Raw genomic sequence first — 14,837 nt, forward strand, 5'->3', positions numbered from 1 at the left:
GTCTCGAATTGTTATTATTATAAATCCATTTTCATCCTATGTAACAATTATTCGCAATCATATGATATGATATTGTTTGTTTTCTTCGGTTAAATAATACTACAACAATAGATATAAGGTTGGGGATATTACGATTAGAAAGAATATTTCTAAAATGTTCACCAGTTTCATTCTAAATCTTTTTGCTTTAATATGTGATGTCCATTAACAGGTTGTATTAAGATGACCCAAGGACATTAATTTCAATAAAATCTGCAACCTGAATAAAAATAAGTTATTTTGAATTTGCTAGCAGAATAACAAAATTAACCTTAGCATCTACACCGAGCAGCTACCTAAATTGTTCTTACTCTCTTCATATGTTACTATATTAAGATTACCTAACCATTTTTGACCACCTTTCGTTACAATATAAGCTGCCATAATTACTTATATACTTTGCGCTCTATATCCACACTCGTTCTCTCTTAATTTTTGTTCAACATTGTTTCTTGCCACTGGATTTACATTAGGAATTGCCTAATATGATTTATCATCAATATCACAAATCTTTTCTCCATGAAATTGGACCTTTTGAAAACATTTGTTAATAATAAATTATTAAACTGCCTTAAAATAAAAGAGAATATTTTTTCTGTAACGTCTTGCTTTCTAATTTTTACTCCATAAAATTGTCAGCTTTAAGTAATAGTCTTCCAAATCTATATCCAGCTGAAAATATTCTCTTAATAGACCATTATAACATTCTTCGGTGTTCCATTCGTTTCATAAACCTGATATAAAATAACATCTTGTTCTTGTTGTAATATTCGATCTTTGTTCGAAAACATTCCGGTCCATTGATTTAGATTCTTTTTGATATTTCAGATCTTAAAAGGAATCATATTAAAATATTAAGTAGAAATAAAAAGAGAAATGACGTTTTCCCCAACTCATTATTTTTAAGAACGCAGAAATGGATGACAAAAACATCTTTCAATTAATTTTACTATCAAGTTAGACAAAAGGCAAAACACATTAGAACCAAAATAAAACAACTATACTGGTTAGTCGAAAGATACTCTCAACTTGATCTAAAATCAAAGAGGTTGATCTATAATACAATTATAAAGCCAATTTGGACCTATGGGGTGCTAATATGGGGTTGCACTAAAAATTCAAATCAACTAGTCATACAACGCTGTCAAAACAAGGATCTTCGATCGATTACCAATGCCTATCGCTATGTACCAACGAAGAACTGCGCTATGACTTGGAAATCAAATGGATTTGCGAAGTTATCCAAGATTTCGTCTTGAAACACGAAAGAAGATTACTAAATCATACTAACGTGGAAACAATACAACTGCTGGACAGCGCGCAGGATATCAGGAGATTGAAGCGAACAAAACCATACGAACTTGTATAAAGTGTATACCTTTAGTGTAAACTATAGCTATAAGTTGTTATAATTTTATAATTGAGGAATACATGATGTATTTTCTCGCACTCGTCTTGCTTGTGAATTAATCCAAGTACATAGAAAAATTATTAATAAATTAATTGTAAATTAAGATTGTACTAAGAGTATCTAATAAAGATGTTATAAAACAAAAAAAAATATTACTGAAATTCTGAGACAGACATTCAGTTGTTTGAAGGTGGTTGATTGATCAACACATAATTATTTTACAAGCTTTTTTGTTATCTATGGATTTTAGACAATGATCTCTAAACAATTTGTTACAAGTCAAACTATCCGCTGTGATACAATATTGGTGATTATTTATTTAATATCACATAATAATATATATTATTTTTTTTATGAAAATACTTTCTACAACCAATACTGCCGAGATTAGGTATATTCAATTAATTATATTACAAAGCAAAGATAATAAATGTATGTGATATTATTTTGACTATCTTCACTCAAGAGAATGCTATTCTTTTCTTAGCCAATTTAACTGATACTTATATTTAATATTAAATCCATAATATCGGCTTTTTCATAAAATAATTATTCTTTCATTTTAGTTATTCTGTCATTGTTTATTGCCCTATCTTGGCCTATCACTGTTACTAATTAAAATCCATAATAGTTTTCTTTACAGCTTAGTCTTCTTTAAAGAAAATTGTTTAACAAATAATGTTAAATTATTTGTTTGGTTTGATGCTTGTTTGTAATAACTATATTTATTGGTAGAAATAATCGATTATCTTTAGAACACATTCCAAATTTAGTTTAAGAGTAAATGTAGAAAATCATCAAATATCACTGCTTGATTATTTCACTGGCTACTAACATCACTGTAATTTGTAGAGAATGAGAGATTTTTGTCACCTTTACAGATGTTGTTGCTTTTTAACATAGTGGTGGATGCAATTACGCGACAACTTTTTAAAAACAGACATGGCATTCAATATAATTTGCTGATACAACTGTAAAGGCTAAAGCTAGAGGCTCTTCATAAAATAGTGCTGTAGAATGAAGAAAATACCGAAGTATTGATAATTATAAATCTTAGTGGGATCCAGTTAGAGCAAGTCCCAAAGTTTTGAACGCTTGTCTTACCAATGTTTCTATATAGCTCCGATTTTTAAAGATTGTTACAATTTGACATCTGTAAGCTTGATGTCATTCAAATACTATGCTTAAGGTAAATTCTTCATGTTTCTTTTCGATATTAAATTAGAAATTAAGCCATTCGTTTAAGATACGACAACCAATGCACAATTGAAGAACAAATTAAGAAACGTAGATTGCAATGGTTTGGACATGTCTGTCGAATGAAAGGTGAACGAATTCATTGTGACAAGACTCCTGTGATAAAATCGATCTTTTCGGTCGAAGACTCAATGAACAGCTACGAAAAAGGCTTTAGGGTTTCGGTGAATGCAGGTAAAACGAAATGAATGAACAGTGGTGTTCACATTATGTGGCCGTTATTTATTGACGATATAAAATAAAATTTGGAAAATACTAGTGATAAAAAGGATTGGCGCTGGGTTTACCTGTTGACGAGGCTTGGGCAGTCGATGGTGGCACGTCTAAATCGCACGATGGTCGGTTACTGAATAAATGAAAGTACCCTTCAATAACATCCCAGATAAACGTCTCGGGGTTGCCAGATAATCGTTATCGTTTCATTGTTGGCGCTGCTAGCACCCCGCCCGTGTTCAACATCTGGGATTATATTTTTGGGTACTTTGTAGACAGTTATTCTACAATGTAAAATTCGACGTCCCGCAAGGTCGCTACAAGACATTGGATGAAGAACAATCTGGAAAATAAGAGAATAAAGTTGTCCAAGGCCAGAACAACTGCGACCGATCGCCAACTGCAGCGATATCACTACATAGTATAAAACAAAGTCGCCTTTTCTGTCCCTATATCCCTATGTGCGCTTAAATCTTTAAAACTACGCAATGGATTTTGATGCGGTTTTTTTCAATAGATAGAGTGATTCAAGAGGAAGGTTTACATGTATAATACATGCATAATATACTAAGGCAACATTGCTAATTTTAGAGGTCTCTAACGTGATGTCGTAAATTAACCTATTTTTTTAGGCTTATTTAGCATTTAGCAAAAACGCTGCCTAACCCTACGAGCTAGATCAAATTAATGTACTACAGTATTGTACACCATAAAAAGGTCTACAAAAAAGTCCGCGATGGTATATGTTTATCTTTTAGGGATAACCCACATTAACCATTTTTATTGTTTACTTTTTACGTGAGAAAATGGCTTATTTACGAAGCTATTTTAAGCAATACGGCATTAATCCTTATCGAATTAAGTACCTTAAATACAGTGTGCAATTAATATAGATCAATATGGTTCCTTACAGCATGTAAATTAAACAAATATTTTCGTAAAATACAGATATTAGAGTACAAATTTAAAATTTGCGTTTAAAAATGTGTAATGTAATAAAAATTGTATGAATTTAGATATTCCAAAGATAGCAGGAAATCTTCATAGTAAGTATAGGGGAAGAGGAATTGTTTTACTCCAAATTTAATGCGTGCAGGCCAACGGCAGTAATGAATGAACCAAAAGTACTGGATCGATTTTAATCATGTTTTCATTGAGTGACATAGGCATATATATTTTATGCCCGTGCAAAGTCGGAGCGGGCCGCTATGTTTTTATATACAACGTTCATATTTTTTCTGTAGTGTATTTAATTTATTATCAGCATTGCACCCGTGCGAAGCCGGGGCGGGTCGCTAGTTTAGAATATTCTCTTATAAGACCTACATCGCGCAGTAACAGCAACGTATTAGTTACTATGGCTATGGTTCAATGATGATTTTGTAATTATTGAAATATTATGAAATTTTGACGTTTATTGAAAGTATTATTATAGTCGGTATTCTGTAACTAACTGTTATTATGATCTCAGTCGTATATTTTAAGATAGTGTGAGCCTGTATCATTTAATTTTACGATGTCCGATGATATAATGTGATGGGTATAATTCAAAACACTATTGATTAATAGTTAAGATTACTAAATTGGCCCTGTGCAGCGTTTGTTGTAATTTTGTATGTTAATGAGTGAGCGGTGTCGAAATATCCTGGAAGCATGCAAAGAAGATTTGAAGAATTGGTGGAAAAGTGGAAGCGGCATAAATTATCTTATGAGGTCAAGGTCACAATTTGTTTTAGTTTTCGCGCCGGTTGGGCCAATTATTTTTTTGTGCCGTCGAATGTTTCGCAACATCTCCGCCTATTATTGTTATTTGTATTTCGAGGATACGCACAAATGAACGGTTTTTATGGTTGATGGCGGTCAGAAATACTGTTATTGTTTGATGTAAAAGAGATTATCGAGTGCGGAAAAATGAAAATTAATTTTAGTAATCATTAACACAATGTAGTATAGCTTCTGTAGTGTTCGTCATTTTTTGTTACATAATGTTAATAACCTAATAGTTTAGTTGTTTGCATCCATGATATTTATCGGCAAAAATGTGAAATATCATTGGAAACAACTATTAAATTGCATAAAACAGAGACAAAAGTACGATTTTTGTAATTGAGTACTAGTATTTTTAATATAAGTGAGTGTTTACCCAATAGAAAACGTCACATTTTTATCACAATTAACAGTAATTTATGTAAATGTTCAATTGTGTCTTGTTCGTCATCTTGTTTGTTTCTATCTTTCTCCATTATAGTTTCATCAAGCTTTTTATAAAATTGAAAATTTTTTTTGAATTAGGTGGTCTTAAAATTTTTAAATAGCTGAATTTCGCATCTATTTATAAGTTCCTGTGGAATGCAAATATGGGGTGGCACGTTAAGTACTAAGTATATCCATTGCAAGATGTAACTAATAATAAAACGAATCGATCCAATTTTTGGTGTCTTCATAAGAAGTAAAATGCTGTTTAGACAGGCCACGACACGTATGTCGGAAGAAGTAGTAATCAGACGGACCTTCAACACACTGAAAATGTTTTTATTTGCACTTTACTGAATTGACGTATATTAAAAAGTGAAGCCTGTCAATGAAGTTTCAACATAAAGTTGGTTACAAATGTATCCGATGCGAGCAACACCATCTGTTGTAAATCCTTTGAAATTAATTTATGGGTCTTATACTTCCATCAATATACATTACTGTTCGAAATACATGCAATTATCTCATATAATACCCAGAAATTAAATTTACGATCAATAGATATTAGAATTATTTGATATCTAATATCCTCCAAAGAGAAAATCATTAATAAAAGTAATTATGTTGTTATAAAAAATATTTTTAACAAAAAAATTGAACCGACTTCAAATAATGCACATATTTTGTTTTAAAACGTTTTTATTGTGTTAAAAATCTAAGTTTCATTATTTTTCATTTTTTAGTGAGTTCCTTATTAATTTTTTTAAATATTTCATTTTTCTCTTTTTAGTGTTAGATATTGACTCAATAAATCATACAGTTATTTTATTAAGTATTACAATAGGTAGGCCAAGTAAAGGTGCAGCCAGTATGAGGAAAAATAGGAATAAAGAAACAATGATTGAAAATAAGGAACGCTTCAGGCCGCAGAGTCCACTACCTAACCTAGGTGATTTGACAAATGTTCTAACCAAACTAGAACAACAAAAAGTCGTTGCTCCCATCGGGAATTAAACCCGAGACCTCTGCGTGTGAACTGAATACTCTAACCACTACACCATGGAAACAGTTGCAATATTTCTACGGCTAGTATATATAATACTATATATATACGGCTTCTCATATGATATGGTTAGTGTTTAAAAAGCAAACTGAACGACCTTTGCACTGAACGAATTCCGGTCTTCCATCAGTTCATCAGCAATAACATTATACACAAATATCTGATTATTTTATACATTACAACCAGAATGTTTAGAGTCAAAGAAGAAGAAACTAACTCTACAATAAAAGAAGATAAAGCAGGTGTACCACAAGGAAGTGTAGTGAGGCCAATGCTTTATCTACTCTACACTTGTGATATACCACAAATCGAGAATATTGCGATGGCTACATTTGCTGATGATACTGCGATTAAAGCTGTCGGAGACAAAAGTGAAGAAGCCACACAAAAATTACAGTCAAGTGACAATATAAATAATTGAACCCAAGCTTGGAAAATAAAAGTTAATGAAAGTAAATCTGTATATGTGCAGTTCACCTAAAATCAGACCATACACGCACCAATAACATTAAATAATACTTAATCATAAATACTAATCATTCCATATAGTAACAACGCTAAACATCTCGGAATGAATCTTGATACGTCTAAAACTGGAATTGCAATATGGGAGAATGTACTCGCTGGAAGGAACATTTAAATTATAAAAATTAAGCAAATACTAAAACCTGTATGGACATACGGAGTTCAATTATGGGGACGTTCTGCAATGAGTAACATAAGCAAAATACAAATTTTTCAGAACAAAGTCCTGAAAAGTATTGTGGGTGCACCCAAATACTATAGGACTGATTATCTTCGTCGAGACCTTCACATACCCACAGTCAGTCAAGAAATCAAGAGAATAGCAAGGGGGCATGGGAAAAGACTCCATTCTTATGAATTCTTTATTGAAGTATATACATTTGGATACCACCAGAACAGGACACAGACTCAAAAGAATCAAACCATCCGATCTTGTGTTGTGTAGTGAGGTGCATATCACTACATAGTATAAAACAAAGTCGCCTTTTCTGTCCCTATATCCCTATGTGCGCTTAAATCTTTAAAACTACGCAACGGATTTTGATGCGGTTTTTTTCAATAGATAGAGTGATTCAGGAGGAAGGTTTATATGTATAATACATGCATAATATACTAAGGCAAAATTGCTAATTTTAGAGGTTTCTAACGTGATGTTACCAGTTAAACCAGTTAAATCAAATTAATGTACTACAGTATTGTACACCATAAAAAGGTCTACAAAAAAGTCCGCGATGGTGGTATATGTTTATCTTTTAGGGATAACCCACATTAACCATTTTTATTGTTTACTTTTTACGTGAGAAAATGGCTTATTTACGAAGCTATTTTAAGCAATACGGCATTAATCCTTATCGAATTAAGTACCTTAAATACAGTGTGCAATTAATATAGATCAATATGGTTCTTTACAGCATGTAAATTAAACAAATATTTTCGGAGATATTACAAATTTAAAATTTGCGTTTAAAAATGTGTAATGTAATAAAAATTGTATGAATTTAGATATTCCAAAGATAGCAGGAAATCTTCATAGTAAGTATAGGGGAAGAGGAATTGTTTTACTCCAAATTTAATGCGTGCAGGCCAACGGCAGTAATGAATGAACCAAAAGTACTGGATCGATTTTAATCATGTTTTCATTGAGTGACATAGGCATATATATTTTATGCCCGTGCAAAGTCGGAGCGGGCCGCTATGTTTTTATATACAACGTTCATATTTTTTCTGTAGTGTATTTAATTTAGTATCAGCATTGCACCCGTGCGAAGCCGGGGCAGGTCGCTAGTAATAAAAAATACAGCAGTGACATGTATAACCATTATTTCACCAGAGACTGAGTTAGGGCCGATGGGTCCTCCTAGTTATATACCTAGATTAAAGTTATCATAAAGACAAATAGTAGGTTAGTCGGAAAAAAAATTTTTTGATGAAAAACAAATCTATTTTTGAGCAAGATACGTTTTCATTGTTGCGCACCGTAGCGGATTCCGCTTATCAACCATTGGAATCAAATATGTTGATTACAGTAATTCGAAAAAGGAAACGTTGCAAGGCGACATTACTAATTACTAATTAAACGCCAAGAAGGAACGGTAAAAAACCGCTGGATATCTACAAGTAAAACCGTTTTGGTTTTTGTTTTTCTCGATATGAAAGTCAAATATCTATCGGAACTAGGCTATCGGAGAATTGATGTTATTGGGATTGAGAGACAGCGCCCGGTCGACCGTGTCGATTTTATTATTATTAATTTATTTATTTTTTTCATTCCTGTGATCGGAAATATGCGGATTTATGGTTTAATTTTAACGTTAGGCAACAGTACAATAAAGTAAAATAAAACATTTTTCGGTTGAGTTGACCATTTACTTGATTCAGTCACATTGCCCAATGAAAAAAAAATCTATGTTTCCTTAACTTTTTCAGTAAATTTTTACTAGTTTTGAAAAAGTATTAGCTCTATTCTTATTGTTTGTCTTTTCAAAAAAGGAACCATTTCTACAAGCTTGACTCTATATTTTCCAAAAGGCGTTATTCAAATCAATCTATCAATCTATGTATTATGAGATGTTTAAGGATTGTTGAGTTCGTCTTCTAGCCTTTATTTTATATATATATATATATATATATATATATATATATATATATATATATATATATATGTATATATATATAAGTAATGTATATATAAGTTTCCTTTTATCAACTATTAACTTTACAAACATTAAGCCTATTGACTAGCAAGTGACCAACTTAGAAATCATCCCTGAAGACATCCGGTCTTACCCTGCCTGGTTACTAGGACCAAACTAGTTACTAAAGGTGACGGACCAGGAAAATGGTCGGATTTTGCACTCTTGTCTAGAAAAATCATGCCCCAGCAGGTTCTGAACCCGACTATCGCAACAGTAGATGGACCGTCCGGTTGCCTTTACCATTGCGCCAACCAAGCCGACTCTAAATTATTTGTATTTTGATATTTGAAAACCTTAAGATGTGATAAAATAAAAAAATCGAATTTAATAAGTTCAGCTTTGTTCATCGTGTGCAGTCCACTTGGAAGACTGTTGATTGGACTTCGGAGTGAAATGATGGAGCCATGTTTCAACCATTGTCACATATCGATGCAAAAACTCGGGTTTATTACGTTTGATCGTCTTCAAACACAAAAGTGAGCTTGTGCGGCACCCGCTTTGTACAGAGCTTTCTCATACCCAAATATTCGTGAATGATATGATGTACACGTTCAGTTAATATCTTTAGAGGGTCTGCTATTTCATTTAACTTCAATTTACGGTTATTGAAAATCATTTTGTGTATTTTTTTAATGTTTTCTTCGGTAACAACCTTTTTTGGGCGCCCACGGCGTTCGCTGCTCATTTCACCACGTCTAAACTTAGCATACCAATCTTTGTTGATTTTCCTGGGACAATGTCCGGAAACTCGCCATCAAGACAAATTTTTGCTTCAACTATGTTTTTTCCCTTCAAAAAGCAATATTTTATCAACACGCGAAATTCCTATTTATCCATTTTTTCACAATAATAAAAGTTGCTTCACTCAAAATGCCATAATTCACAAACTAATGATCCCACAGCTGTCAAATTTATACACGCATCTTTTAAGGGTTAAAAAACATATGGATTTAATTTTAGTAGCGGCGTCTATGTATCAGGCCGGGGACTTTTCAATTGACCTGTTATGACGGTATGACAAATTTATTCTAAAAATATACAAAACATCAATTTTTAAAATATAACAGCTTTCTGCTATCGCATTTTAAAATATATATATCAACTGAATTAAATGTTTAAAGGAACTAACACATTCTTTAAATAAATTAGAATGGTTAGACGTAAGAATATTTACACGTAACACTATTTATTTCATCATAATAAACATTATCATTAACGTTTCCTCGCTGCATCGCAAAAAGGACGAATAACATTTAAAATTAGGTTTTTGGGTTAATATTATCGATGTTATTATGATAAAACACAGTGATTTCATTAATTATTTCATATTAATGCGATTTTGCTGGACATACTTGCTGTTTTTGTTGTCATCATAAATAGGATCAGTAAGTAAATGGTACTTATATCGTATCAAAAACCAAATGGAGAGCTCAAAATACAGTTAGGTCTTGTTAATATATGGATATATAAATTGATCGATGAGTTTTGATAAAAAGGATACGGTAAATTGTGTTAGTAAAATATAATCGAATGTATTGGAAACACATTTTTATATATAGGGGATGGACAAAATATTATGATTACCTGATATTTTTTATTACTCATAGTGGTTCCAAAATCTACTCTGAAAGCAATAAGTATTTGTTATTTTTATATTATGTGGTTTCCTGTATAAAACACTATTTTAATTAAAGTCTGTATATGTCCAATATTTAGATCGGATGGTGTTGGATGTTTTAGTCTGTGCTCTTCATTAGCACATCGCATATTTAACTGATTAATGAGTACATTGAGATGCACTGATACTTGGTTACTTCACACAAACTCGTTGTATTACACTCGTTGTTGGTTTTAGAGGAATATCGTGTTGTATCATTTAATTTGAAACATAGTACGGAGCATCGAGAATAGCTCGCAAAACTTTATTTTGGAACCGTTGTATGATGGATATATTAGACTTGCTAGCTGATCTCCATTCTTGGATTCCATATGACCTGATATGTTTGGGTAAAGTTTTTTTCAGTAATATCTCGTTATCTAATGAAGTTATGGATTTGCGTCCGACACGCCAATACATTTGATAGAGTTTAAATCCTAGTTATATACGAAGATATTCAGTATCCTCTGATTGAGGGAGTTGTTGATGATTGATATAAACTGAACACCTGACATATATACATTATTTACTTATTATTAAGATGTTGAGCCAACATTTCCTTTTAAAACAGCGGAAGTTCTTCGTGAAAGAGATTCGTAGATTGTCCAAATAGTTTCCAGTGGAATGCTGTCCGATTATTGTACCAAAACATCCACCAATTGCTTTATTCATGTTGAATATTAAAAGTTACTCCTCATAATCTAGTCTAAAACTCCTTATAACTGGGCTGGTTGACCATGGAAGATTCTTGATGATATTGTGATGATTCTCAAAGTAAGTCTGAACCTTTTTGCATGTGGGCGCATTATTATCTAGGAATGTGCAAATGTCTAGCAGTAATATGCTAGTCGTAGTAAGAACTTTCTCATTGAGGATGTCGAGATATTCACTCGCAGTAATGTTGTGAATGAAAGGAACAGCAGGTTACCATGATATTGCAGCCCAAATAATAGCGTAACTTCCACAATGCTTGACTGCAATAAGTACGAATCGTAGGCTTTTTTGGGGTTTGTTTTTCTTATTTCCCTATTTAGATCAGCTTTTTTTCGGACATGAGATATCACTGTTTTTATTCATTGATTCAAGAGTTAGAGCTTCAGAAACTATTACTGTAAATATTCAACATTTAATGGAACTTTAACATGGAAGTGCGCTTGCATTAAAAAGCATGTCGCAATCACAACTGGGTGAACTGACTGCTAACGACCAGTTAATTATGAATTTAAAAAGTTAAAGTTTTCAATAAAATTTTAACTAATCTTTAACACCTAATAAACCGACAGAGTATGTTGGTTCTTACGGACCTATTTCGCTATTAAAACGTATAAAACTATTTGTAGAAATACCAGATTTCCAGTTTGGATTTCGAAATCATCACTCGAAAATCGACCAAGCGCACCAAAAGAAATATTGCCCTGCGGGGTATGGCATTTGGGATTAATCTACAAAATGTGCAAATTACTAGCGCGGAATTACTGTCGACTTCTGGAATCGTATATTTTCGAAAGAAACTTTGGAGTCTTGTACGAAGGGACTTTCTCAACACTTAATCCTATTTGGACTGGAGTTATAAAGGGTTGTGTCTTGGAGTCGTTCCTGTATCTGCTCTATACTGCCGATATCCCAACAACAAATGAAAACAGTACTTGGAACATTTGCCGACGACACAGTTATCATGACAAAAAATGCATTTCTGTCTAGGCTATAGAAAAAATACAAGTAGCCGCCAATAAGATCTACAAATGGACTAAAAACTGGAAAATAGCTTCAAATCTTCTCATTTTAATATTGCGTTGCGGCGAAATGCCAAAAACCTAATTATATCACTTGATGAATGTCCGATTCCTCAAGCAGAGTCAGCTAAATAGATTCAAGCAACTGTAATGGTTGGTCAGAAGATATTCTCACCTTGACCTAAAATCAATGATCAATTGGTTATCCGTCAATCATAAAGTCAAATCAACAACAAAATAAAATATCCAACCAACTAGTAATCCAACGCAACCACAACAAAGTTCTACGATTAATTACCAATATTTATCACTACCTAACCAACGAAGAGGTGCACGGTGAGCTCGAAATCAAATGGATATACGAAGTGATCTCAGATTTCACCTTAAAAGATGAAATAAGATTGTTAAATCACAATAAATTGGAAGCAATTCAGTTTTTGGAAAACGCGCAGGAAATCGGAGGATTGAAGCGAACCAAACCACACGAAATTGTTTAAGTATATTATTAACTTTAGCTTAAGTAGTTTAGTTATATTTTTATTGTAAAAATTTGTTTTAAAGGACTATCAAAAGAGATTCCAATACAGAATAATTCAGTAGATTCTTAAAAAATATACATATATCCATGATCTCTTATATCTCACTCGATAACCAACACGTCCTGCATATAATTAAGATAATAACCTATGCTAATTCCTTAATTGTTTTCGAACACCATTTCGTTATTATTTTTATCATGCGATCTGAAATTAATTGGTATCTTCATAATTATTCCATAACCCTGTTCAGGGTTCAGATATAACCCTGTGGATAATATTTAGTTCCTAATCGAACATGATTAATGTTTTCCCGTCAGTTTCATCCTCCTAAATGGCCAAGGCGGTAGGTTTTTAATAATTTCATTGTTATACCTTTCATAAACTTATGGTTATTGTTAATTTCTGATTATCATTGAAAAAGCCCCTTTTGTGTTTGTTTTTAAATTATTTATTCACATTTTATTATTCGCGTTAAATGGTGATATATGGCGTTGAATGTGAGGTTTTTTGTAATTGTATTTATATCAATTTAATTATATTTATAATATAGGTTGTTCAATAAGTTCATCATTCAATATTAGACCTAAAAAATCGATACTATTTTAATATTTGATTTTTCATAAGAAAGTAATTACATTTTCATTATTAAAGACACTTTATCGTGGTAATTGTTTCAGGACAGGGGAAGAAAGAATCAAGACTTAAATCATATATAATTATTGTTCAACTTACCGAATCAGTTTCGCTAGCATCTTGGTTTAGGGCTTCCCTGGTTCTATTATTTTCGTCCAATATTGTATCATTGTCAATATGGTACGTGATATTCTCTGCTTTGGTTTCGATGCCAGAGGTGCTGCTCACGGTATATTCAATCGACGTTTTCTGTGACGTAGACTCGCATTGTACTTTCTAGAATTAAAGAAAATTATCAGGAAACCATTTTGGTAATCAGAAATGCTAAATTTTACACAAGATATTTTTTATTGTTTTAGTCCAAAAGTCTAAGTTTTTCTCAAAAATAAACATAGTTCATTCTACTGTGAATTGCCACCATTTATAGCTTCCAGCTAGGTATATTTATTGTAATTTTACTAAGTACAATTTTCAGGTATTGTCTTCAGGCTTCATGAAAATCAAAGTAATTTTAATCCTTTTATTATTTTTTAGTCATCTAGACAATTATTTTTACGTTCTTTTTGTAGTTATTTGTATATTTTACTGAATTCAATAATTTTTGACTATTTTTAATGCACATTTAAATTTTTTCACTGGTTACTGATTCTCATGTACTGAAATACAGCTTGTCGGTGCAATGGCTGATGTTAGTTAGAATTTTCATGAAGTATTTCACTTTTCTAACCCTGTTTTATAAGGTGGTGTCCATTTCTAGAATCCCCAGTTAATTAGAAATGCTTTCTTGTACACAAAATTATTTTATTGTTTAAAAGACATCAGATACAATGCAAAGTGTGTTGTGTTATGTCTAGGAAAAATATGTTCATCAAACATCCAAAGGCCCAAGTGCGGCTCAAATATAAACATAATTCATTATACTGTGAATTTCCATTTAATAGCTTCCAACTAGCTATATTTATTGTAACTTTATTAAGCATAATTTTCAGGCATTCTTTTTAATGTCTCTTTGAATTTTCGTCTCATTGAGATTAGAGACTCGCAAATATACCAAATAGATGTTGAATAATCATATTAGCCTGAATGTGTTACCATTACATGGGGTCAATGTTTTATTATGTTTAGAGCAAACAGCAATCAAAGTCATTTTAATTCTTTTATTATTTTTTTAGTTATTTATCCAATTATTTTAACGCTCTACTTGTAGTTATTTGCATGTTTTAACTAAATTCAATAATTTTTCACTAATTTTTATGCATATTTTTATTCTTTCACTGGTTACAGATTCTCACTGTTTCGTGATAAATATAGACTCTCGCTATAGTTGGAATTTAAAACCACTTTAGCTGTAGAATACATAGGTATTTGTTGTAAGGGTG

The 14,837-nt window shown here is 32.0% G+C and overlaps 1 protein-coding gene across 1 annotated transcript in view; it reads right to left on the reverse strand.

Annotated features, from left to right (window-relative positions):
* LOC143195645 (uncharacterized) overlaps positions 1-14,837 on the reverse strand; it is a 53,003-nt gene that overhangs the window by 21,613 nt on the left and 16,553 nt on the right. The window contains exon 3 of the mRNA XM_076402958.1: positions 13,558-13,734. Within this exon, the coding sequence (XP_076259073.1) occupies positions 13,558-13,734 (177 nt within the window). The remainder of the gene's footprint in view (positions 1-13,557; positions 13,735-14,837) is intronic.

This window comes from Rhynchophorus ferrugineus, unplaced genomic scaffold, assembly GCF_030347505.1.
Source record: "Rhynchophorus ferrugineus isolate W39M unplaced genomic scaffold, kcgeb_rfMv2 rfM4, whole genome shotgun sequence".
In the NCBI taxonomy this organism is placed as follows: Eukaryota; Metazoa; Arthropoda; class Insecta; order Coleoptera; family Curculionidae; genus Rhynchophorus; species Rhynchophorus ferrugineus.